Source organism: Anser anser (assembly GCF_964211835.1).
Source record: "Anser anser genome assembly, chromosome: W".
Classification (NCBI taxonomy): Eukaryota; Metazoa; Chordata; class Aves; order Anseriformes; family Anatidae; genus Anser; species Anser anser.
Window position 1 is genome coordinate 16,476,130 of NC_139731.1, and position 21,202 is coordinate 16,497,331.

General features: G+C 49.4%; 1 protein-coding gene across 2 annotated transcripts; it reads right to left on the reverse strand.

Moving 5' to 3' along the window:
• Window positions 1-994: 994 nt before the first annotated feature.
• LOC310888638 (ferrochelatase, mitochondrial) lies at window positions 995-21,000 on the reverse strand. Of its 2 annotated transcripts, none has more exons than XM_083815540.1 (11): window positions 20,847-21,000; window positions 19,272-19,377; window positions 17,544-17,663; window positions 17,003-17,151; window positions 11,138-11,272; window positions 10,615-10,721; window positions 8,958-9,056; window positions 8,010-8,117; window positions 6,850-7,014; window positions 6,373-6,432; window positions 995-5,935 (listed from the first exon to the last, which is right to left on the reverse strand). In XM_083815540.1, exons 1-11 carry the CDS (start codon window positions 20,881-20,883, stop codon window positions 5,801-5,803), a joined length of 1,221 nt encoding a protein of 406 aa, XP_083671666.1. In that variant the 5' UTR covers window positions 20,884-21,000; the 3' UTR covers window positions 995-5,800. The 2 variants fall into 2 exon arrangements, with proteins under 2 accessions (XP_083671666.1, XP_083671667.1); XM_083815541.1 differs by lacking the exon at window positions 20,847-21,000 and adding an exon at window positions 20,213-20,348.
• Between the last annotated feature and the right edge of the window lie 202 nt (window positions 21,001-21,202).

The following is a 21,202-nucleotide window of genomic DNA, read 5'->3' on the forward strand; positions in this document are numbered from 1 at the left end:
AAGAAGGGAAGCGCAGCCACCCGCTCTTCCTTGTTCCCATCTCCTTCCATCCGTTCCTCTCTCTCCCTCCCGTCAAATCTAGTAATGAGAGCTCACTAATGGATCAGCTTAAGCATACAACAACTCTCATCACTGTTCTAAAAAATAATCAATCAAGCACTTAATTTTTAACATAAGAAATAAGCTGCCTGGAGACTGTAAATACATAACTAAATAAATTAACAATTGCAGGTGGGATTCAAAACAAACACAGAGCTTCATTCTCCATCTTCTTGAGCCTGCTGTACAGAAAGCATGCAAAAGCCATGTTTTAACAAGAGGCAGAGTGATGTTAAATTAAACTGCTCACCATCTCCAACCTTGTCGTTCCCCATGTCGCTGGATCTTGGCACGAGGAAGCTGTCACACCTGCATCTCTCCTACATCCCCTCCCGCATCCCGCTGCGTCGCCTGGCGCCGTGCCGGGCACTCAGCAAGAGGTGGCGAAAGGAGGGACGGTGGGGGCAGCACTGCCCACCCTGCCCTCTGGGAACCGTCTGAGGTGCCGTTATACCCCCAAAAGCCAAACGTTATACCCCCAAAAGCCAAACGGATTGACCCAGCACGGCTTGCCCACATCGGCACGTACCTCGGGACAAGAGGAGCAGACCAGCGCATCTCACAGGTGCCAGGGCCTTACGTCTTCGGGGATTTTACTCCCAGTAGCAGCAACTCCCTGATGCCTTGGACCAAGCAGTCGAAGAGGACAAAGCTGTCTCAGAGGCAGAGGCCCGCAGTCGGAGCACGCCTGGTGCGCGGGGATCCCCTCCCAAGAGCAGCAGGCAGAGCGCCACCCCTCAGCTCTGCCGGGGGAACAGCTTCACGGGCTGCGACGGACCCCGCCGAGCGCTGCCCCGTGCCTGCTGGTGGGCGTTTGCCTTGGTGCAGAGACAAGGAAAGGAACAGAGGACATCAAGCACGTCATAAAGGGCTGCACTCAAGACACACGGCTCAGTTCCTTCTTCCAAAAACCTTTAATTGAAATTCCAACTTCATGGTAAACGGTACACAGCAAGATTATACAAATTGTTAATTACATTAAATGGAAGTCCTTGTTCAATCTGAAATACATTTGTAGGACTAAAAGCAAGTATTTGTACACATCTGGTATTAAAAAATAAAAGGGATTTCTCTCTCCTTTGCATCTTACACTTCATATTGATTTCCAGCTCTCTTGCTGTGACAGAAAGGGAACATAAAGCGAGCTTCTAAATATTCCTAGGAAAATCTTGGCCCCACTGACCTCAACTGCAACATCTGCTTCTCCACGGCAAGTGGGAGCGTAGCCTGCTGACATTATTCACACGCCTTTTAACATTACAGCACCGCTTTTGGAAGCTATCACATTTTCTAAAACGCAGCCAGTACTGAGGGAGATTTTATTAAACTCCAAAAGAGAAAAACTCCAACTAAAAAAGGGAAAAAAAAAATAGCAAAACTGCAGACTTAAATCAGGAGGACAGTCTCACCACGAGCAAACGCTTCACAACGCTCCATTCGCAAGCACCTTTCCTTCCCCACCTCTTTCCTGAGGATAACCAGAGTCAGGCCAGCGCTCCGCAGCACCGGCAGCACCAGGTCAGCTCCTCGCTCCCCAGCGGCACCGGCTGTGTGCCTGCCCGCACCATGAGCTGCGGGAAGACCGAGCAGCCTGGGCTGGGACGGGGTCCCCGCCACCCCCGAAGCCCCCAGTGCCCACGTCGGCCAGCTCAGCTCTCCCAGCAGAGGGCTCGGGTACCCTGAGCGCTACCTCAACACATCGCTGGGGCTCACTTCCGACGGGGAGAGCTTTTTGTCAAGGCAAATGTAAATGATAAACAACTGCAAATAAAGTACTGCAAAAGGAGAATAATTGACAATGAAAAAGATCAGGCTAGATTTCTGTCAGAAGACTACAGTCTCCCAGACGCTGACACTTCCACGCACTCAAATAATTCAGTCAGAGCAAAGTGCTCAGGATCCGACAGGACCGCGTCCCGAGTCGATAGCACCAAACGTTCAAAGTCTGCCAGAGGGGAAAGCTGAATGCATAACTGGAGGATTAAGCCCGCAGACTCCCAAATGCAGCAGCTACAGAGCACCACAGGGTGCTACCAGGAAGGCACACACGGATGGGATTCCCCTCTCCTCGCGCCAGGCGTGCAGGGCAGCGCCACCGGGGCTGGCGCACCGTGCCCCCTCCGCAGCCCAGGGGCGGCACTCACCCAGCCCGCTGTGAACATCCACTTCGAGGGGACATGAATCATTTCTTAGAAGCGCTCATGAAAAAACATCTTTTGACCACAAATAGTACCTAGGAGACCGGCTCAGATGTTGACATAGGATTGGAAGCATCCAAGTAAGGTCAGACGAATTCCACTGTCAGTTAACGTGGTGGGAAATGCTCCCAAACATCAAACCCAGCACCAGAAGATTTCAACGGCAGCAGAATTCCCACTGTTGCCAGTCTCTCTGGTTTCTTTTTTAAAATTGAAATTTTAAATGCCAGGGGAAGAAACCGATTCCTATTAAAAATAATAGTGGAGCTGCTAGTTAACTTGCTCCGATAGCTTTTCAACAGGCTTTTGATGCTGCTCTAAGACAAAATAATGCGCATTAAATAACAGGAGAGTGATATCAGAATAAACTATTCAGCAAAATGAAAAACCCCACCAACTCTATGAGATGAGAGACATCTGCTAAAAGCTAGAAAATTAAGTGATTTCTGCATTATGGTCTAATAGCAACAATTGCTAAAGATGCTTAGTAATTATCTCACTTGTGGTTAGCATACTAAAAAGTGCATTTTAAATACCTTTTATTACTGGGGACAAAAGTAATGCCTCATAATTAGTGCCAGCTAATATTTTCAGTACTCTCTCCAGTATGGAAATAAAAAGCTAATCCATATTTATAGCATTGCAATGATCACATAAAGTTAACCTTCAGTTTCCAGCTGCAGACACGGAAATGTGCTGGTGGCAACCTGGGTCTGGAGGTCACAACCACCTTCAGCTGGTAGGAAAGAGGCATGAGTGGGAAGATTTTACAAAACAGACTGTTTGCCACTCACCCATAAGCATCAAGCAGAGAAGTGGGAACGGAGAAAAGTTCATCCAACGGGAGACATGAGGGATTCGCTCCCCACACATACTGCTGACATTGTTAGTCCTTTGGCATCGATTCAAAGCCTCTCCATAAAAATGTCGCCCCTTCATACACGATAACACTACCTACTCCGCCTGAGAAAGGGCAGGAATCAGCTTCGCATTCCCTTTTCCTGCTGCGGCAGCGAGCAGAGACCACGAGCTGAGCAAGAAAGGCAGAAGGGAGACACAAAACAAACTCCCTGCAGCACTGATGTGGGAACTCGGGTACTCTCCATGCCAAGACAGACTGAGCTGAAAGACTTGACGGCAACCAAAGGTCTTGGAGAGAGAGCTTTGGCTAGGTAGTGTCTTGTGGTCACGCTACTGGTCCTACTCAACACTCAAAAGCCCAGTCTCTACTCATGTCCACAAAAGGGGAAAAATTCCCCTACAGATTCTCCCACTCTTTGAAAACCGTACACCTCTGCTGGTCGGGGAGCACTACAAACACAGCACGGTTCTGGAAGTCAAAGCCCAAGGCAGGGAGCACACAGTGGCACGTCCTTGGCATCTGCAGAGCTGCCCCTGCGCCTCCCTGCCCTGAGAAGAGGCACAGGTACAAAGGGTGGAGGAAGACTTTTTTCTGCTGCAGCGACAAGGGGGCAGCAGTAACACAGGCAGTTCTGGCACTGAAGGAGTTTAATTCTGTCTCACCATAATCACATTCGGAAGCTGCTGGATGGCAGTGAAGTCTTCAATCGACCCTCAAGACGTACTGGGCTGTGGGCCCTACCGAGGTAGGAGACCAGGATTTACATCGCTCCATGGCAGTACCTGGCCCACTGGCTGACCAACACGGCATCCATTCATTTCTTTAATACCCCATGTTTAATTCCTTTAACATAAAATAGAACAAGATAAATCTGTTATACCAACAGACGCCAATTTTCTTTTTAATCAACCCCACCGTTGAAGACCAGAAGTTCAAACTCTTCGTGCCTCAGTTACGTACGCAAGTAAACCTGTCTGAGCAGCAGGGCACCTGCTTCTCAAACCTCGTGATTAGCTGAATCATCAATTTACAGAAAACAACCTGCATTGCCAAAGGACTGGCGTTTCAGTGCTAGTTAAGTGAAGTAAACATTTACATCCATGAAGGTGACAGCTAGACTAATACTCATATGGCTCTGTCCCTGCAAACACTCACAGCTTTGTGCCTCCTCCATCCCAGGAAGGAGGCCCCCGTGGGGAGGACCAGTGACTGAGGTGCTGCAGCGCTTCCACCCTCAGCTACTTCAGGTGCCGAGATCGGGCATGCTGCGTGGGGACAGCCTCTGAAAAAAGTCCCCTCCCACCCCAAGACCAGCCTGGATGCCAGTCCTGGTGCTGACAGCGAAGGGATACTGCCCTCAAAAGGCTCCTCATGCTCCGCAAAGCTACCACCACTAAGGTGGATTCAGCACCCGAACTCCTGCCAAAACAAGCAAGAAGTGTAGATGGGTTACGAGTTCATTAACTCCAGGCTCACGATGGGTGCCAGAAATGTAACAGACTAAACATGGCTTCTGACAAAGGTATGTGTAAGCACACAGCTGTCAGCACGAGGGGCAGCCTGCTCTCCTCTCTGCACTCAGGCATCTGCAACGTGAATTACTCCTGATTTATCATCTCACTTTTAAATAACAGCATCAATTAAGCTAGATCAGTTGTACCTCTGTAAGTCCATAGATACCCACAAATACCACAGCACTGTGACACAGTAGAAAGCACACAGCAGATCTATAAACCTTCTGGAGAACAAGCCTGACTAAATTTCCTTAACCAAACAGAGAAAGCCCTTTTTAATAATAATAATAAAGTCACTTTGCTGAAAAGACAGATGAACCAATATGTTTCAACACGTGCTGCTGATGGTTGCTAGATTTGAAACATACACAGTTTGTTTCAACTGCGCAGGTTCTTCGGCATCGCCCAAACAGAACTTTGTCTTTCACTGTATGCTTTTCAAGTGCAGGGGCTTTCCTGCAGATGATGAAAGTGTTTTAATCTAGAAAATGTAAACAAGTCTTGTGAGTTCTGCTAACCCAGCTAAGCTTTCACAGGAAGTTTCTGGCAGGAAGAAACAAAACAAAACCTTATCTTTATGTTCTAAAAAAATATACAGATTATTTAAAAAGCATTAGAAGTCACTTGATCTTCAAACCCACCTGAAGAGATCGCTCTTGAGACAACTGGTGACGATGCTGGTTATGCTATGCCTTGCATAAACAAAACAAAGTAATTGTATGCTTGATCTGGAAAACTGAAATTAATGCACTCGTGAAAAAAAATGCATACAAAGAAATCCCTCCGTAGGAAACAAAAGCCAATTGGTATAAAAGCTTGTTAGGCTTTTCGGTGCATACTCATGCTAAGTCCAACCAGAATCAGATGAGATGAGACCTTTTCACATCTCAGAACACGCACCCTTGTTTCCCTACTTTCTACAAACACTTCTCAAACAAAGAAAACGTAAGAAAAAAATAAAACAAAAAAGTCAAATTCTCCAAGCTGCTATATGGGGTTAACATCACTGAGACTACCAGCCTGTACGTCTGTAACACAGGAGAGCTCGGTCAAGCAGATTTTCCTTTGCACTGCTTCACCAGGGCAATTTTCCTGCGCAACCCAGCCGTGCCATCCCACACTGCCCATCACAGCTGTTGATTAGCGAAGAAAGCTTTTGTCTCCCTGCAGACAGGATTTACACAGAGCGGACAGCAGAGCGTTAACTGCTTAGAGCAGACTTCATTCGACTGGATGTGTGAACAGACCAAGTCTGCCAGAGCCTGAAAGACAGTTAATTAAAAAACAGAAGTGAGCAAACCTCCTTGCATAAAATCAGAAAATGCTTTAATGTGCCACACAGACTAGTGAGATCGCCAAACTTTGTATCCATCAGATTTCACTCTACTTTTTAAGCACTATCCCCCACTGATTCAGTGGAAAATCCTGTTTCAAAACTGCACTTGCACAGGATCTTAAAATAAGTATTCCATTAAAAGATAACCATTAATGAATGCAAAATTTCTCTTCCTTGTCAAAAGAAACTTTAGAACATTTTTTAAAAAAAGTGGTCAACAAAAACTCTTTGTGGTGTACGGATTAAGTACAGATTTCTATTTTTCCTCTTATCTGAAAAATACTTTAAAATTACTAAAAGACATCCATGATCTAGTAGGAAACGCACAGCTGCAAACTTTTATAACTATTGCAGCAAAGGTACCTTAGAGAACAGTGGATTTCCATTCAGCGATTCTGCTCTTCTGATGTTTTCAACTCCACACTGGACCAAAAACAAGGAGAAAAGTTAAGTCTGCTACATCCTCCTCTAGTTCACCTTCAAAATCCTCCTTTCTACTTCATTCAGAAGCTGCCCCAAAATGAGTGAATGAAATGCAGTATTACTTTCTCGAATATAGCAAAACCAACTATGATGTACATTTTCATTTCACTGCCAAAAATCTTATGACTTTGTTTTAGCCAGGATAGCAGTGGCTTAGAGTTAAATCCAGAAAGACTCATTCCCACCTGTTTTGTGTTGTTAAAAACTCCCCTGAGTTAAGATTCATTTTCAATTTACAAAAAAAATAATGCCCCAAATTATATTGCAAACAGCACCTACAAAGCAAAATTTTGAGAGAGGAAAAATAATTTGGGAGCAACGCTATCCAAACAGCTATGAAAACTATAAACTACTTACTTCATTTGCTAAAACCTGGGCATACTCAATATCCAGTTCATAAAGCGTTTCAATGTGGTCACTTGTAAATGCTATTGGGACCAACAACATGTTCTTCTTTCCTCTTTGGCACAGGCCTTTAATGGTCTCATCTGTCTGTGGACCAAGCCAAGGCATTGGCCCAACCTGTAAGAAAAGGAGGAAAAAACACTCAAAATCATTCTTAGAAAAAACACCCATGTTTTCCTTAAGCAAGACAACACAGACCAAGTTATATATTTAAGGAGGAGACAACTGTCTCTTTCTCTGCTTTTGACTCTACCTCTCATTTATCCATTAGGTTTTTATGAAGACATAATGTCCCACTGTCCCTCCATTTAAATCCCCTAAAAAGAGAACCTGGGCTGGCCTTAAACGAGATTTGCATTAAAATAAAAATTTAAATGAAGCTCTGCTATTTTTAGTTCAACAAAAGCCTGATCACTAACGCACAGGGATTTACCTGCCTTTTGAAGATGTAAGCATTCAGGATGCAGAAAACCCACCTTAACCCGTATCTACCCATGAAAGTATTTGGTGCCGATGTACCATACGATGCAACTTTAAGAACAAAACAACAATGGCATGGTAGGTGTAATGCTCCTGAGACGTATGGTTACTTGTACTACAGAACTCTGGTAAAAATTAAGTTCCTCATTATTTGCAGTAGTAATAATAAGCAAAAAATAACGCAAGAAGTCTTCATCAAGACTAATGAAGCTTGTCTGGGTTACGTGTATGTCATTATAAAGACTGTCTATTTCACAGTGACAATTTCTGAAAAATTGCTCTCTAAGACCATCTAAAGACCATCTAAGACCATCTAAAAGTAACACTTAAAAAAACGAGTGCTCTATTCTTCTTTCTGACAGAGAAAGAAAAATATCAAACTGGGTGGTACGAGATCATAGGTTTTCTAACAGACATTAAAAATCTACTTGAAATTGATGCAATATACCCAAAAGGCAATAAACTATGGATAAAGAGTATCTGGAAAGACTGAATTTGAGTAAAAGACCGGGACTCTATTCCAGCAGAAATACTTGCTGAAAATGGGGTTATGGCACTGTGGGAAGACCACGCGCTCCATCGCCCGAAGCGCTTGGCAGCGGCGGGAGGTGTTGTGGTTCTCCAGCACCTACCTTGGACTGCCAGACCAGCCTGTAGGGGTTGGAGTAGTTCAGCTTCTCCATGACTCTCTGAACAGTAGCTCCCACTTCTTGTGGATACGGATCACCACGGTTCACTACCTTCAAGACACAAACAGCAGACGTTTTCTTCCAGGGAACGTCTGCGCAAACACCCTTTCCTCACCACAGACACAGCCTTTCTCCACCGCCGAGCACCGGGGCGGTGGTGGGGACGTGGCTGGTGGCACCAGGTGGCAGCCCGGCCTCACCAGCACGGTGCAGGCTGGTGGCCGCCCGCAGGCGCCACCGCCCCAGCCCGCCCTACAGCCTCTGGCCAGGGATGCCCCCAGGGCGCCGCCTGCCCTTCCAGACGAAGTGCCTTCCTGCCCGGCCAAACCAACAGCGAAGCTGCTTTACCGCGGCATCTGCTGCTCCTCCTTCCCGTGACAAAGGACAAATTCTTCAATCTTCTTATATAGATATGATTACATCTTGGTAACAGCACTGATTTTTTTTAAAAAAATGACCAGATTTCACTGCAGTCACTGGTCACTGACAGAGGATTATGCCATTTAGTGCAGCCCTGCAAAGACGCTATTTTCATTCCTCCAGGGAAAGCATTATTAATACTTTCTAGAGGTGAGAAAATACCATTATCGCCCAGGTTTGAGCTGGCAAGTTTATGAGACCATAAAAGCAGCCATATGGAGCCTGACCACCGACCCACCTAACCCAGTGCCCTCCCTTCAGGGGTGGCCAGCGGTGCACATCCGAGCAAATGCAGCAAAGCCACCACAGCTCACATGCCTCGACCTCAGCTCCACGTCAGCCACAACTCAGCGACTCATCTTTATATTTGTGTGGTTTTACTCTGCAAGTGTGCAAGCTGCACACCCTCCCATTCAGCTTAGCCAGCATGATTCTGGTTGGCAATTACAGGAACAGCCCAACGTAACTCACAGACATGGGGAGCGAGTGAGCCGAGAAAAGGATGACAACATCTTTCCTTTTGTCAGGTGGAAACAGGTCCAGTTCCTTCTGTATGTGATCGGTAAAGCACTGGCCAGAAAGAAAGAGCAAAGACTTGGATCAGGACTCGCTGGAAGGTAACGCACTCGCAAATGACTCATGACAGCAGCTTCCATGTGCCAGGTTGCCTTAAGAACCTCAAAATTCCCATTTCAGTACATGTGGGGCAACGGCGAAGGACAGCACATACTGCAGGGTGTTCAGTATGCAGAATAAACAATGCCCGGTACCAGTACAGCAGAGGCCCCCGTGACCACCCCAGTGGTTTTTAGATGCTGGTAACAAGAAGAAGGAATATAACCACTGCAACACCACCCTCCTCCCACTTGTGGTTCCCTGCCTCAGAGGGCAGGAGTGCAGCTGCTAGGGCAGGGGCAGAGCACAACTGTCCTTGCTAGGTGTTTCGCAGAAGGCAAGGAGGATGCCCACGGAAGGCACAGAGCATACAAGAGTGGCAGTCCCAGGACAGCGCCGCATGCAGACACTACTCCAGGGAACCGCACGCAGCGCAGGCAGTGCCACTCTCCTGTTCAGCACACCACAAAAATTGCAGAACCCAAGCCAAAAGAGCAGCTCTCTCCAGGGACAAAAATGCCATTTTCTCAGGAAAGGAAGGAGCAAGAAGGCTCCTTGTAACCGCTCCTGCACAGCCATTGCTGTGGCTACAACCACCTCTTTGCTGCCCAGGAAGCTCTGATCTGACAAAGGAGACGTGATCTGTGTGCATTGACTACAGACCCACTCTGAGCAGGAATTTGGGCTAATGACCTCTAGAGGTCCCTTCCAGCCCAAACTGCTTTAACAACATGACTACACTCCCAGAACAAGGTGTACGTGGTGGTCACATTCACACATTATCACACCAGAACATCTGTTGTGAAATAACCATCCTTCTCCTGCAACTGCATACACAGTAGACAAGACACATTTCATTGCCGTAACTAAAATGTACCCTTACACTGAAATATGCCTTTTATTCTTCTCTTTTTTCTTTTTTTTTGGCAACAGGAAAAATACATAAACACAGTTTAAATCAGCAAGTAGGTTCATCTTCTTCTAAGATATTTTATAGCTAAAAAGCTCATAAGCTTTGTTGCAAGCTATGACTAGTAGTCAGTGAGCTTTACTTACTACTACGACTTGTAGTAAGTAAAGTGATTCCTCAGAACATTCCTCTTGCTTAACATCATACAGTGTTTTCACTGGTAGCAAACATTTCTTAAAAAGAAATGGAACAAACATCTGTATTTACTTAGTTCTTTGTTCTTTCGAAATCAGTTGCTAATGCAAACATACCAAGTTTCTCCTACATTAACCAACCTAAGAAAACCCCTGGGAGTGTCCATCAATGTGATAACAGAAAAGACAATGAGATAGCTGTGAACGAGCAGTCTGACTCTGGGGTGCCGAAGCACACCCATACTGCGCAAGCAGAGGACTGCAGCATTCTCCTTGCAGTTGTAAGAGTGCCTTAACAACAATATTTCAGGGTACCCCTGTTGTCCCTGGAGGACTCTGTGTGAGACCTGCTCAGTTCACACACCTCATTCTCACTGCCAGCTTCAAAGGCTCTCCTGCAAATCCATACCTGAATGAGCAGGGGATGTGTGGGCCATCGGTCAATTATACTCCACTTCATCTTTGGCTTCTCCCCCTTTTTATTATAGTAGCGATAAATAGCATTTAAACTGCTTCCTGAAATACAGGGAATTAACAACATCAGTTTATCCAAGGCATCAGCAACCTGTCGGATGAAAATGGTTTTGTAGCAAGGTGTTGTAATATTTTAAAATGGCATACATTTCAAATGCAACTCCAGCTCAGAACTGAGAACATCAGAGGGGAACAATCGTCTCAAAGATCACACAGTGTACAAGAATAACTCGCTAAGCCATTCCTTAACTGAAGAACAGTTATGCAGTTTCCATGGAGAAAGCTTACTCAGTGGTGTTCCTGGGGCTTCAGTTTATATTCTCTTGCAGTAATGACAGTAACAAAGCTACCCTTACCTAAGAAGTTTCTGCCTAAAATTCAGCACTGCAGTAAATACAGAAGAGCTGGAGCTGGTAACAAAGCCAAGGGCCCCTCGTGCAGGAGCCGTGGGCTCTCACCTGTGGTAGAGCAGCTGTACTGCGGGTACTGCGTGAAAGCGATGGCCCGTTCGATGCCATCCTGCTCCATCTCCTCGATCGCCTCTTCCGTCAGAGGGTGCACGTAGCGGAAGCCGATGTAGTACTTGTGAGGCGCTGCCAGCCAAAGACAGGAGAAGAAGTTTCAGAAAACAGCATCTACCCGTGACTTTCAGCAACACTGTGCTAACCAACAGGTACGAGGCACAGAACCAGGCGGTTTATTTCACCAAACTGTCAAAATAAACTTGTTGACACTTTCCTGGCTACCTTTCAAAACCACCGTCATACAAACACATCTTTCTTTGGTAAGTATTTGGCTGGAAACTCAGTTTCCCGTTAGCAGAAATTATGAGAAATTTACACTACCTGCAGAAAGCAGCAGCCTCCTGGTTTCAGTTAGTTAGCGGAGGCACGGTTTCCAGGCTGCACAGAGCTCTGATATGTTACAGCAAAAGTTCTGATCTAAAGGATGCACCGGTGAAAGCGTGCCACTGAAGGATGGTGACTGAACACGACTGTGCCCTAACAGACCACTGGTACACAAGTGCTGCGGTCTTCCTGACAGCACAGCTCACCTCACTGAAATCAGGAGCGGGATGCTTTAAACACCACAACCTAATTAAAATGGCAAAACCTAGGGAAGACAAGGCTTTCTTCATGCTGCCACCCATGCTGGTAAAAGGAAGCAAATTGTTTAAGCAGCTTGTTCATTCCAGGAAATGTTATCTAACTAAACTTTCAAATACAATTCGGCTGTAATTTTGTGTGCCAGCACTGAGATGTTCTGCTCTGCAGTCGTCAGCTTGAGAGGGTCTAATTTTCAAACAGGAAAAGGCACCTCACAGATATCAGCTGCTTACAAGGCAGTGCAAGAAAACCCAACAATTCTACCCCTTCTGTGTTCCAGGTGCCAGCACAGGAGTCATCAAACCCCCATCCCTCACACTGGTAAGCCTGCTCTGCTTGCACGTAAACCCCCAAGGACAGGGGCTTGTTTGGGGCAGGAGATCAGGGTGCTCAGGAAGGGATGCAGATTCTTCCATTTCTGGTTTGTTTCTGTTTTTCACAGAGACCTTTGTGCCTTTAAGCACTTCAGTTTGGAAGCAATACTTTTCTTTCCAAGGACAACACTTCAGGTTTCTTCATTTTCCACCTCTAACCTTCTGGGTGTCAGCTTTGAGGTTTGTGAGTGTGGTGGCTTGTGTTTGCTTGTTTTTCCTTGATTTTTTGTTTTGTTTTGTTTTAAGTGGAGGACAGAGGCTTCTAGGAGAACAAAATCAAAGTTTCTTTTTCCTGGTTTCCAGCTCACTAGCTCTGAAATACCATTTAACAGGTTTCTGAAGGAAGCAATGTCCTCTGCTTGTTCTGCGCTCTATCATAGATTTACGCAGGACTCAAGAAAGCAGGTTTAGCCAACCCCAGTTCTTTGCAGGAGGCAAGAAATCTCCCGCCTGGGAGCAGTAGCAAGTAATGACCCACCTTCAGAGCCTGGGGGCCAGTTACCTCTAACATTTTTAAATGGCATTGAAAACAAAAATCTGACTAACCAGAGCAAAGACAGTAGGAGTTTAACCTGAGGAAGGATATCGGGAAAAATTATGGCCAACCTGGGAACTTCTTGCAATGCTCTCACAGCATTATGTTCTGTCCTGGATCACAGGCAGCAAATAACAGGTTTTTGTGTGTGCACACATGTTCGGTTTGCAGCTACAGTTAGAATCAGGATTACTCTTTCAGGTACACAACAGCTCCTGCTACGAAGAGCTGCCAAACTAAGAAAGCAACGTGGTCCCTTCATCCTGGGAGCTTTCATCCTTCTGACAGTAAGGGAATCTCAGCTAAAATACAGCTTGTAAAAATACTCAGAACCTTCGTAGCTAAAAACAGTGGAAAAAAGCAAAAGGCGCTGTCTTAAAACATAATTACCCCTGTAAGACATTAGCTTATTTGATGCTAGCACTAAACAAACAGAAATGGATTTTCCTGTCACCACATTTGCATGACTTATTCTTACAGACTACTGAGCCCACCCAACTGCATTCATTCAGAGAGGAAGAACTCTTGTTTATTTCCAGACAGCTGCCTGTGACAATAAAGCTTCATTTTAAAATTATATTGTTCCCAGATGACATTGATGAGGCCATTTATTTACTGCTTGATCCTAGTCCCAACGTCAGAGAGTAATGTGTTGAATACCTCCAACAAGTCTACGTATCAGTCGACTGATTTATGTGAACAGGCGAATTTTACAGGCGGATACTGTCTAACTTGAGTTCTCCACCAGCTGCAAATACACAAATAACTGTAACCTCCAGGCCCCCCAGAAGCCCAGATCCAGGTAACAACAGACGCAAAGTGTTCCTTCTTCACTTTGCCTTTCACGTGGCACAGGCGCAACCTGCAAGTTACCCATTAACCAGGCTCGGGGCTCCCAAAGCGCTACCCGCGAGCACGACATTCTGACACGAGGCTCCCACAATAACCACACGGCTCAGTCTGGATGCACGCCTGGTTCAAGCTGTTCTGAAGAAACACAGTACGTGGCATCACTGCAAGGTTACTTGAAAGGCTTAAGGAAATGGTTAGCACATTCGGTATTTAAAACTCTTGCTAGGTTACAAAAAAAAAAAGCCTTTAAAGGACCTCTCAGGTGTAAGGACTGCACAGAGGCAGGCATGACTGTACAAAAACGGCCACCAAACAAAAGTACGTGGGAGTGGTGCGCTGAGAAAAGCAGATAAACTCGGTAAGTTTTATCTTCAGAACCTGTTGCAAGCCTGACCCCCGAGGGGCTGCAGCTGCTACGCACGCTGCTGCCTTCGGTGCCAGAGCAGGATGCGGCTCCGCTTCAGGCTTTTACTGTACTTGAAGGGACTGCCGTTGGAATTAAGTTAGAGAATAGCGTCTGTGGGGAAAAACAGGTCGAGTATCATCCAAATGAAGGCATCAGTGACGTGTTACATGCTGAATGAATAAGGGAATTCTGGTCCTAGCCTTTCAAGAGCATTACTTTTCAGCTCCAGACACATCTTTTTCTAAAAAAGAACAACAACAAAACCCCATCTCCTACCCAAATCTGAAGTAGGATCCACAAAGACTTACTAAACTGCTGAGAATCAAGTCACTGACGCACATGGCCTAACACGGAGGGTGACTCCCTGACCCACCAGCATCAAACCTGCAAAGGTCTTGGAAGCTGAAGGGAGAAGGCAGCTTGCAGCACCGCTCGTCATAAAGCTGCTGAGCTGAAGAGAACAGAGAGCTCCCCTCTTTTGCTTCTCGTGCTCCAGCAGCTTTTCCAATACAAACGCTTAGTGCTCCTATTGGAGTGGCAGGATGAGAAGCATTATCTGCAGCTGACACATTGGTGAGGAACACAGGGGGCAACTCGGTGAGCTCGTTAATTCCTTCTACTCTTAAAGCTGGCTTGCTGCTTCAACAAAAAAGCATAATGCTGAGAAGTGCCTTACTGGAACAAAGGTGACCCCCAGACAGCTCGTTTCACACAGACCAACCATCGCATCACTGTTTCTCCTGGCTTGCCAAAGCAGCGATGATTCACTGTGTCTTTTTTCTCTGTCCCACGAGACAACAGAGACAGAAGATCACCAAAACCCTCAAGCTGCTGCGCGGACATCAGTCTGATTTCTAGTGCTGCCACTCACATTTATTAATGCCGTGGTTTTAACGTCACGGTTTTCATTTCACGTAGCAAGAGACTAGCATAAAAGGTACTGCAAGCAAATGACCTGTCTACCTTCAGAAAGAGGCAAAGGAACAAAGACTTGAATTCATCACAGCTGCTAACTGACCAACAACACAAGGTAAAGTCAAATTCAGCTAACCACCAATCTGAAAGCTGTTTAGCTAAACTGCAGATTCCACCACGAATTGCCCACTGCAGCGCATTAGCTTAAGGCTTTGCTAATTTGGGCACTCACAGAAGCGTCTACACAGTTTTGCCATCGCGCTGGCGCTCCCAGGCACGGTGGCACAGGATAACCCACACCGGAGTCACACCTCCCTGCTGCGAGGGAGCAAGGTTCAGGGAGATTCTGTGATCTGCGGAGAGGGGAGGGAGGCTTCGTTCACCTTTCAAGCTCTCTGATAGTCGAGGAAGACCTGGCAAAGGCAGTATCTACTTCTAGCCATTCAAACAACTTCTAGCCAACTTCAAACCATTAGGCTTATCGCCTGCTCGTGTCCTCGGGCGGGGCTCGCTGCTATCACTCGCCCAAGCCCTGCAGTGTTCAGCCACAAAACACTATCTTTTCTTCCTCTTCAGGCCCAACATGGGGCCTTACTGGTGTTAGACCTTTTATCCATTAGTAGCAGCTACAGATTCAGGCAATGTAAGTCAGGAAAGACCTCTGAAGCAACCAATAATTTTGGGGGACATTTCACAGGAACAAAAGGCAGACCTGCAGCTTTGGGGAGCAGCTTCAGACTGCTGATGCCCTCCCATGCAGCCACCAACCCTTTCAGCTCACACTGGCATACCAGACAAATACAAAAGGCATTACAGCACTAACTTCTGGCCTCAGAGCTGGATCGTGCCAGCCAGTCCCCGCACAGCACCCTGCCGAGCTGGCCCCGTGCAGGGAAGGGCACGTGCAGGAAGCAGCGGGAGCAGGGAGCGCGGCTCCGTCTCAGCCCCAGCTGCTGGCGCGCGGAGCTGAACGGCACTGTCCTGCCGTTAGCTACAAGCAGCAGTCACGAGAAGGTGGCCTGCATTTTACAGCAGGAGATCCCACCCCCCTGTGAAACTCAATAGCATCGGCGTGCAGAACACGACCAACCAGGAAACCCTAGACTGGCAGACTTTTTAACTCTGTGGGTGCATTCACACATGTGCAGCCTAAAAGGATCGTCATTCTCACTACACCTCTTCATAAAAGGTACAAAAATTTGAGCTACAGTCACATGAAGTTATACCGCCACTGCCAATGGCCACAAATCTCCATCTCCTTTACCCTAGCAAGAACGCCACTCACTCTTCTCCCATCCCGACCTTATTTACTCCCATGTTATATACTCCCATTTCCTGTCCTCTGGGGTCAACCACTTCTCTTCAGTGTGGACTCTCAGGCTCAAGTAGAGCTTGCAGGACAAGGTATGACACCTTGCACTCAAACACCAGCTGAGACTCCTGTCACCTAGCTGTAGCCACCTGAACATTACATACTTTGTCTATTACAGCCATCTAGATTTCTTCCTGTAAATCAAAGGAGAGAGAGACAAGGGTAGCTTTAGAGGGTGAGCTCCCCCCTTTGATACTGACGTGGGCTATACTGAACCACTCTGTATATGCCCTGCTCTCTCTTCATGAGAGAAGGAAGGAGCAGAGGCCAGATGTCCAATTTCCTGATGGCTGAAGTTACACAAGATGAAACGTGCCACAAGTATCTCAGGGTGGCCATACTGAAGACAGTTCAAACTAGTTACCTCGGGCACAGAGGTGGCAGCTGAACCGCAGCACATACTGGATCCAGCCTGAGAAGGTGGGTACAGACCTGGCTGTCGGCTCGTGGTGCCACAGCGTTACCGTATGTTGAATGAGGACTGACAGCAAGCTGCTGTCTGAAACCAAAGACGTTTGCCAACAGTCATAGAAGTGACCGCAGCACAAAATTGTATCTGCATGTGTGTGAACCCCACATTTTTGCATATGCTGAGTTTTTAAAGAATAAGAACTTCTGCAGTATTTTCATTTCATTTTCCTAGCAAGACAGAGGACACTGTTTATACTCACAACTAAAGCCAAGAAGCAAAAGTTGCTTTACAAGCTTGTGTTTTCAACACATCAGGCCAAAGAGGTTTCTAACAACCATGGTAAAGAAGTACCTGTGTGAGGAGACATGCTATCCAGCAGCTTCACCATGCCTTCTCCCTGCACTGCTGTCCACTTCTTGATCGGTGATCCGCCTCCAATCCTGCTGTACTGTTCCTGGATCCTCGGTGTGCGGCGTTTAGCAATGAATGGTGCTAATTTACTAAAGCATTCAAAAGGCACACGTGTTAATATCGTAACCCCAATCACCCCCCCCCCCCCCCAAAAAAAAGCAAACTCTGCTGGAGTGGGTTTTCTGTGGCAATCTCCCCGAATTATAAGCAAACCAGCACTGCGTGGCTTGTTTACTGTCACACTCCGTCACCCTTCCCAAACTTGCTAGGTGACAGTAAACCAGAATTTGCAGTTTGAAGAGATTGATCTTGGCACACTTATTTCCAGAAAATTACAATACCGTGTCTTGCACAATCTGGTCCCAAAGACTAAACAGTCCTAAGAAATGCTGATATACATTAAAGTTTAACGCCTGAGCCTGCAGTCAAGACAGAAACACTGCACAATGACCGTAACACAGAAGTTCCCAGTGCTTCTTACTTTTGTACTGGAAGCGTCATTAGATCCCTGTCCAGGAAGAGACGAAGTAAGAAATCATGCACATCATCCAGCCTTTCTGGACCTCCCATGTTTAACATCAAGATTCCTGTTTTAGGTTTCCTATGGAAGTAAATGATATTTCAAATCCTAGCAACATACTGCTTTTTTTTTTAATTGCAATTTAATCAGCTTGTCCATCCGCACTTTTCTTTCACAGCATCCCATTTAAAGTTCATCCTGCTTATGAAAAAAATATGAACTACAAACATGAATAGCCAGAGAACAACTATTTACATGATTTTTTTTTTTTTTAAGTAATCACTTTGCAACACAGAGTTAACTGGAAATGTGTAGAGAAAATTATTTATCAGCTGAGCGTGGTAAGGGAGGTTATAGGACAGCGCCCAAGGAGCCCTCTCAGCTGAACACCCACTGTGGATACTAACCAAAACAAACTGCACCTTCTGCAGAAAACTGATGAGCTACCCACAGCTCTTTGTCTTCATTACTTTGGAGAGACATCTTGTCACCCAAAGCAGTGAAGGAAGCAAAGAGCCATTCTGCATGCAAAGTAAGTTTGGTTGTGGTTTTTTTGTATTATTTTTTTTCCCCACAGTGTTTTTTTTTTTGGGACTAGGTGTGCTACACTGTTCAAAGGATACGAATGGGCCAAACCCAGGCACAAGTGGCCAACGATTACCTTCTCCCACAAATGGGGAAGAATCCCTGAAGAAAGTCTGCCAAGCATGCGTTCAACACCTGCTGCCTCTCAGCTCCAAAGAGACATCGAGAAAGGGAAGCACCAGAGCTCCACGGCGCACATGCGAGCTACGCCGACCATCGACCTGCACAGCACCCATCACAGGCCATGCTAAACAGGTCATATGTAAGAGAAAAGAGCTGGCTGCTGGACTCATTTAAATGGAGGTTTCCAAGCACTGTTTCATCGTTTCTCGATTTTTGAAAACAGGTGAAGTGCTGACACCGTGCATTTGTTCCACAGCAGGAGAGAAAGGGAGGGGGGGGGGGGGGCGGGGAACAGGTGGGTCTACCTAACAAAAAAAAGGCTCAAGAGTGAAAAGTTATGTGCTGTAACGCCCAGCTCTGGGAACTGATTCCAAGACCAAAACAACGTGCCTTTAGAAAGGCTGAGGCAAACCCGGGAAATTGTGAAACTTGAGCCAGAAAACCTAAGCCACGAGCTGAGACTGAGCCAAAACCCACGCCAGGTGCCTACTATCACCTCCTGCGCCTTAAGCACGCCTGGCACTGCCCACCCGGAGCCCGACGCCCTCTCCCAGCGGCAGGCTGCTGCCCGACCAGCACTCGCGAGGCCGGCTCCCCTCGCTGCAGCCGGGTGGGTGCCGTGCGCCGGTCTGTGCGTGGCTGCACACCGCAAGGTGGCTTCTGCTCCCCTCCTCCAGGAGGCTGCTGGATAACACCCAGGAAGCAGGAACCAGAACCCCAAATAACACATCCTACTGTTTGCTCTATTGCTTCTGCACTGCCTCAGCCCTCGCCTCACCGCGCAGAGAACAGACGAGGCAACCCTTGTCCCACAGGAGCGGGGCCAGACAGCGCAGTGGCACACGAAGCAGGCCGACCCCCACGACGCCCCGTGTGAGGACAGGAGCCGTGCTGCTACGCAGGCAAGCTGCGCGCCGTACCACAGAGAGACGGGGGCAGCGGCCGCCAGTCGCACCCACGCACGCCTCACCGCCAACTCACCGTGCTTCTGGCTGAATCTGGGGCTTCGTGCTCTTGGCCGCCACGGCCGCGGACGCCTGGCCTTGCCATCGGAGGGGGACCCTCAGGGAGCCGCTGCTTTTGACAACTGGAGGAGAGAAAACAACACGTCTGAAACCTGGCAGGAACCAGCCCCGCATCAGCTGCAGAAACACTCAGTACTACTGAGCCCTTTGGTGTCTTCTGCCTTAAACGCTGGGTCGTGGAATCAAAGAAAGCACGGGATTTTGGCTTTCTTTAAATCCAGTGCATACCCACTGAGGTATCAGGCAGCAACCTAAAAACCAACAAACGCCTCCCTAATTTAGGCTCCAACCGTAAGTTCGAAACAACTGCTGGAAACACAAGTACTGGTACAGGGGCACCCGGGCTGACTAACCACGAGTGTCCCTGCACCACCCCTGCAGGGCGCACCAGGCACGCGCCAGGTCTGGGTCCCCAGCAAACGCCCGCAGCACGGGGCAGCGCCCCAGGGCCACGCAGGCGCAGCGCCCCTCACCGGGACGTGGGATCCGCTCCTTCACAGCGTCCTGAGGGATGCTGAACGCCCTCAGTCCTGCTGAAACCAGCGACAGCATCTTGCAAACCCAGCTTCTTACCCGGGGTTAAGGGTGTGCACGCGGGGACGCGGGCAGCTGCAGCGCTATAAAGGGCCGCAGCCTGAGGAGCTTCAGCTCCAGCACCCTGCCGCCCGGCTGGCTCCTTCCCTTTCCGAAGGACAACCCTCTCCTTCCAGGTCTTAGCCTGTGACTGACACCATCCGTAATTTGTACACAACAACGGGAGGAGAAGCTTCAGCAGCTGTGTCAGTCCTCCTGCACCGTAGAACTCCCGTGTCCCGTACGGCGGGCTCTGTGCCCGTCCCCGCCCGCGCCGTGGCACGCCCGCCGTGAGACGCCCGCCGTGGAGCCGCCGTCCCGCACCTGCTCGCGGCACCCGCCGTTCCTCGGAGCGCGCAGCCCGCGAGCTCTCCCGTCAGGCGGCCGTCGGCGCCCCGCTCCCCGGGGGGAGGGCGCCCTGCGCGGCCGGGCGGCACCGGGCCGGCCCCCGGCAGCCCCGCGGGAGCCCGGCGGCCGAGCCCCGCGACCCCCGGCCCCCCCGCCCGGCAGCGGCAGCCCCGGGCCCCCGCGGCGCGTCCGTGGAGCCCCGCCGCGCCCCCGCCCGCCCCGCAGCGCCGGGCAGCGGCCGAGCCCCGCCGGGAGCCGCCGCCTGGGGCACGGCGGGGGCGCGGCAGCCCGGGGCCGGCCCGGCGCCGCTGACGCCGTTACGCAAAGGCGGCCCCGGCGAGGCCGTTGTGTAACGCGGTCCCGCTGCCCTCCGCCGGCACGGCTCGGCACGGCTCGGCTCGGCACGGCACGGCTCGGCTCGGCTCGGCACGGCTCGGCTCGGCACGGCTCGGCACGGCTCGGCTCGGCTCGGCTCGGCCGCCCCAGCCGCCCCCCCGGCCCCGCGGCACGCAGCCCGCAGCACCGCGCTCCCGCCGGCTGCCGGCCGGGGACGGGAGCGGAGCCCGCCCGGCGCTCCCGGCCCGCCCCGGCAGCCCCGCCGCCGACTCACGCGGTCTCGCCGCCCGGCCGGCGGCGGCCGCAGCCATGTTGGCGGCCGCGTGCGTTTCCTCAGCCGGCCCCGCTGCCCCCGCCGCCTCCCGGCCGCTCCGCTCGGCTCCGCTGCGCCCCGCCCCCGGGCACGGCGCACGCCCGCCGCAGCGGGGGGCCGGGCAGGGCCCAGAGCGACCCGCCCCCGGCTCCCGCTCCCGCCCGGGGCGCCGCCGGCGGGGGGGGAGCGGCGGGGCCGCGCTTCGGGCCGGGTTCAGCTCGGCGCCCTCCCCGGCGGCCTGGGAGGGGAGCGAGCGGGGAGAGACCCCGCGTCTGCCGGGGCCGCCGCGGGCCGGGAGGGCTGCGCGGGCTGCCTGA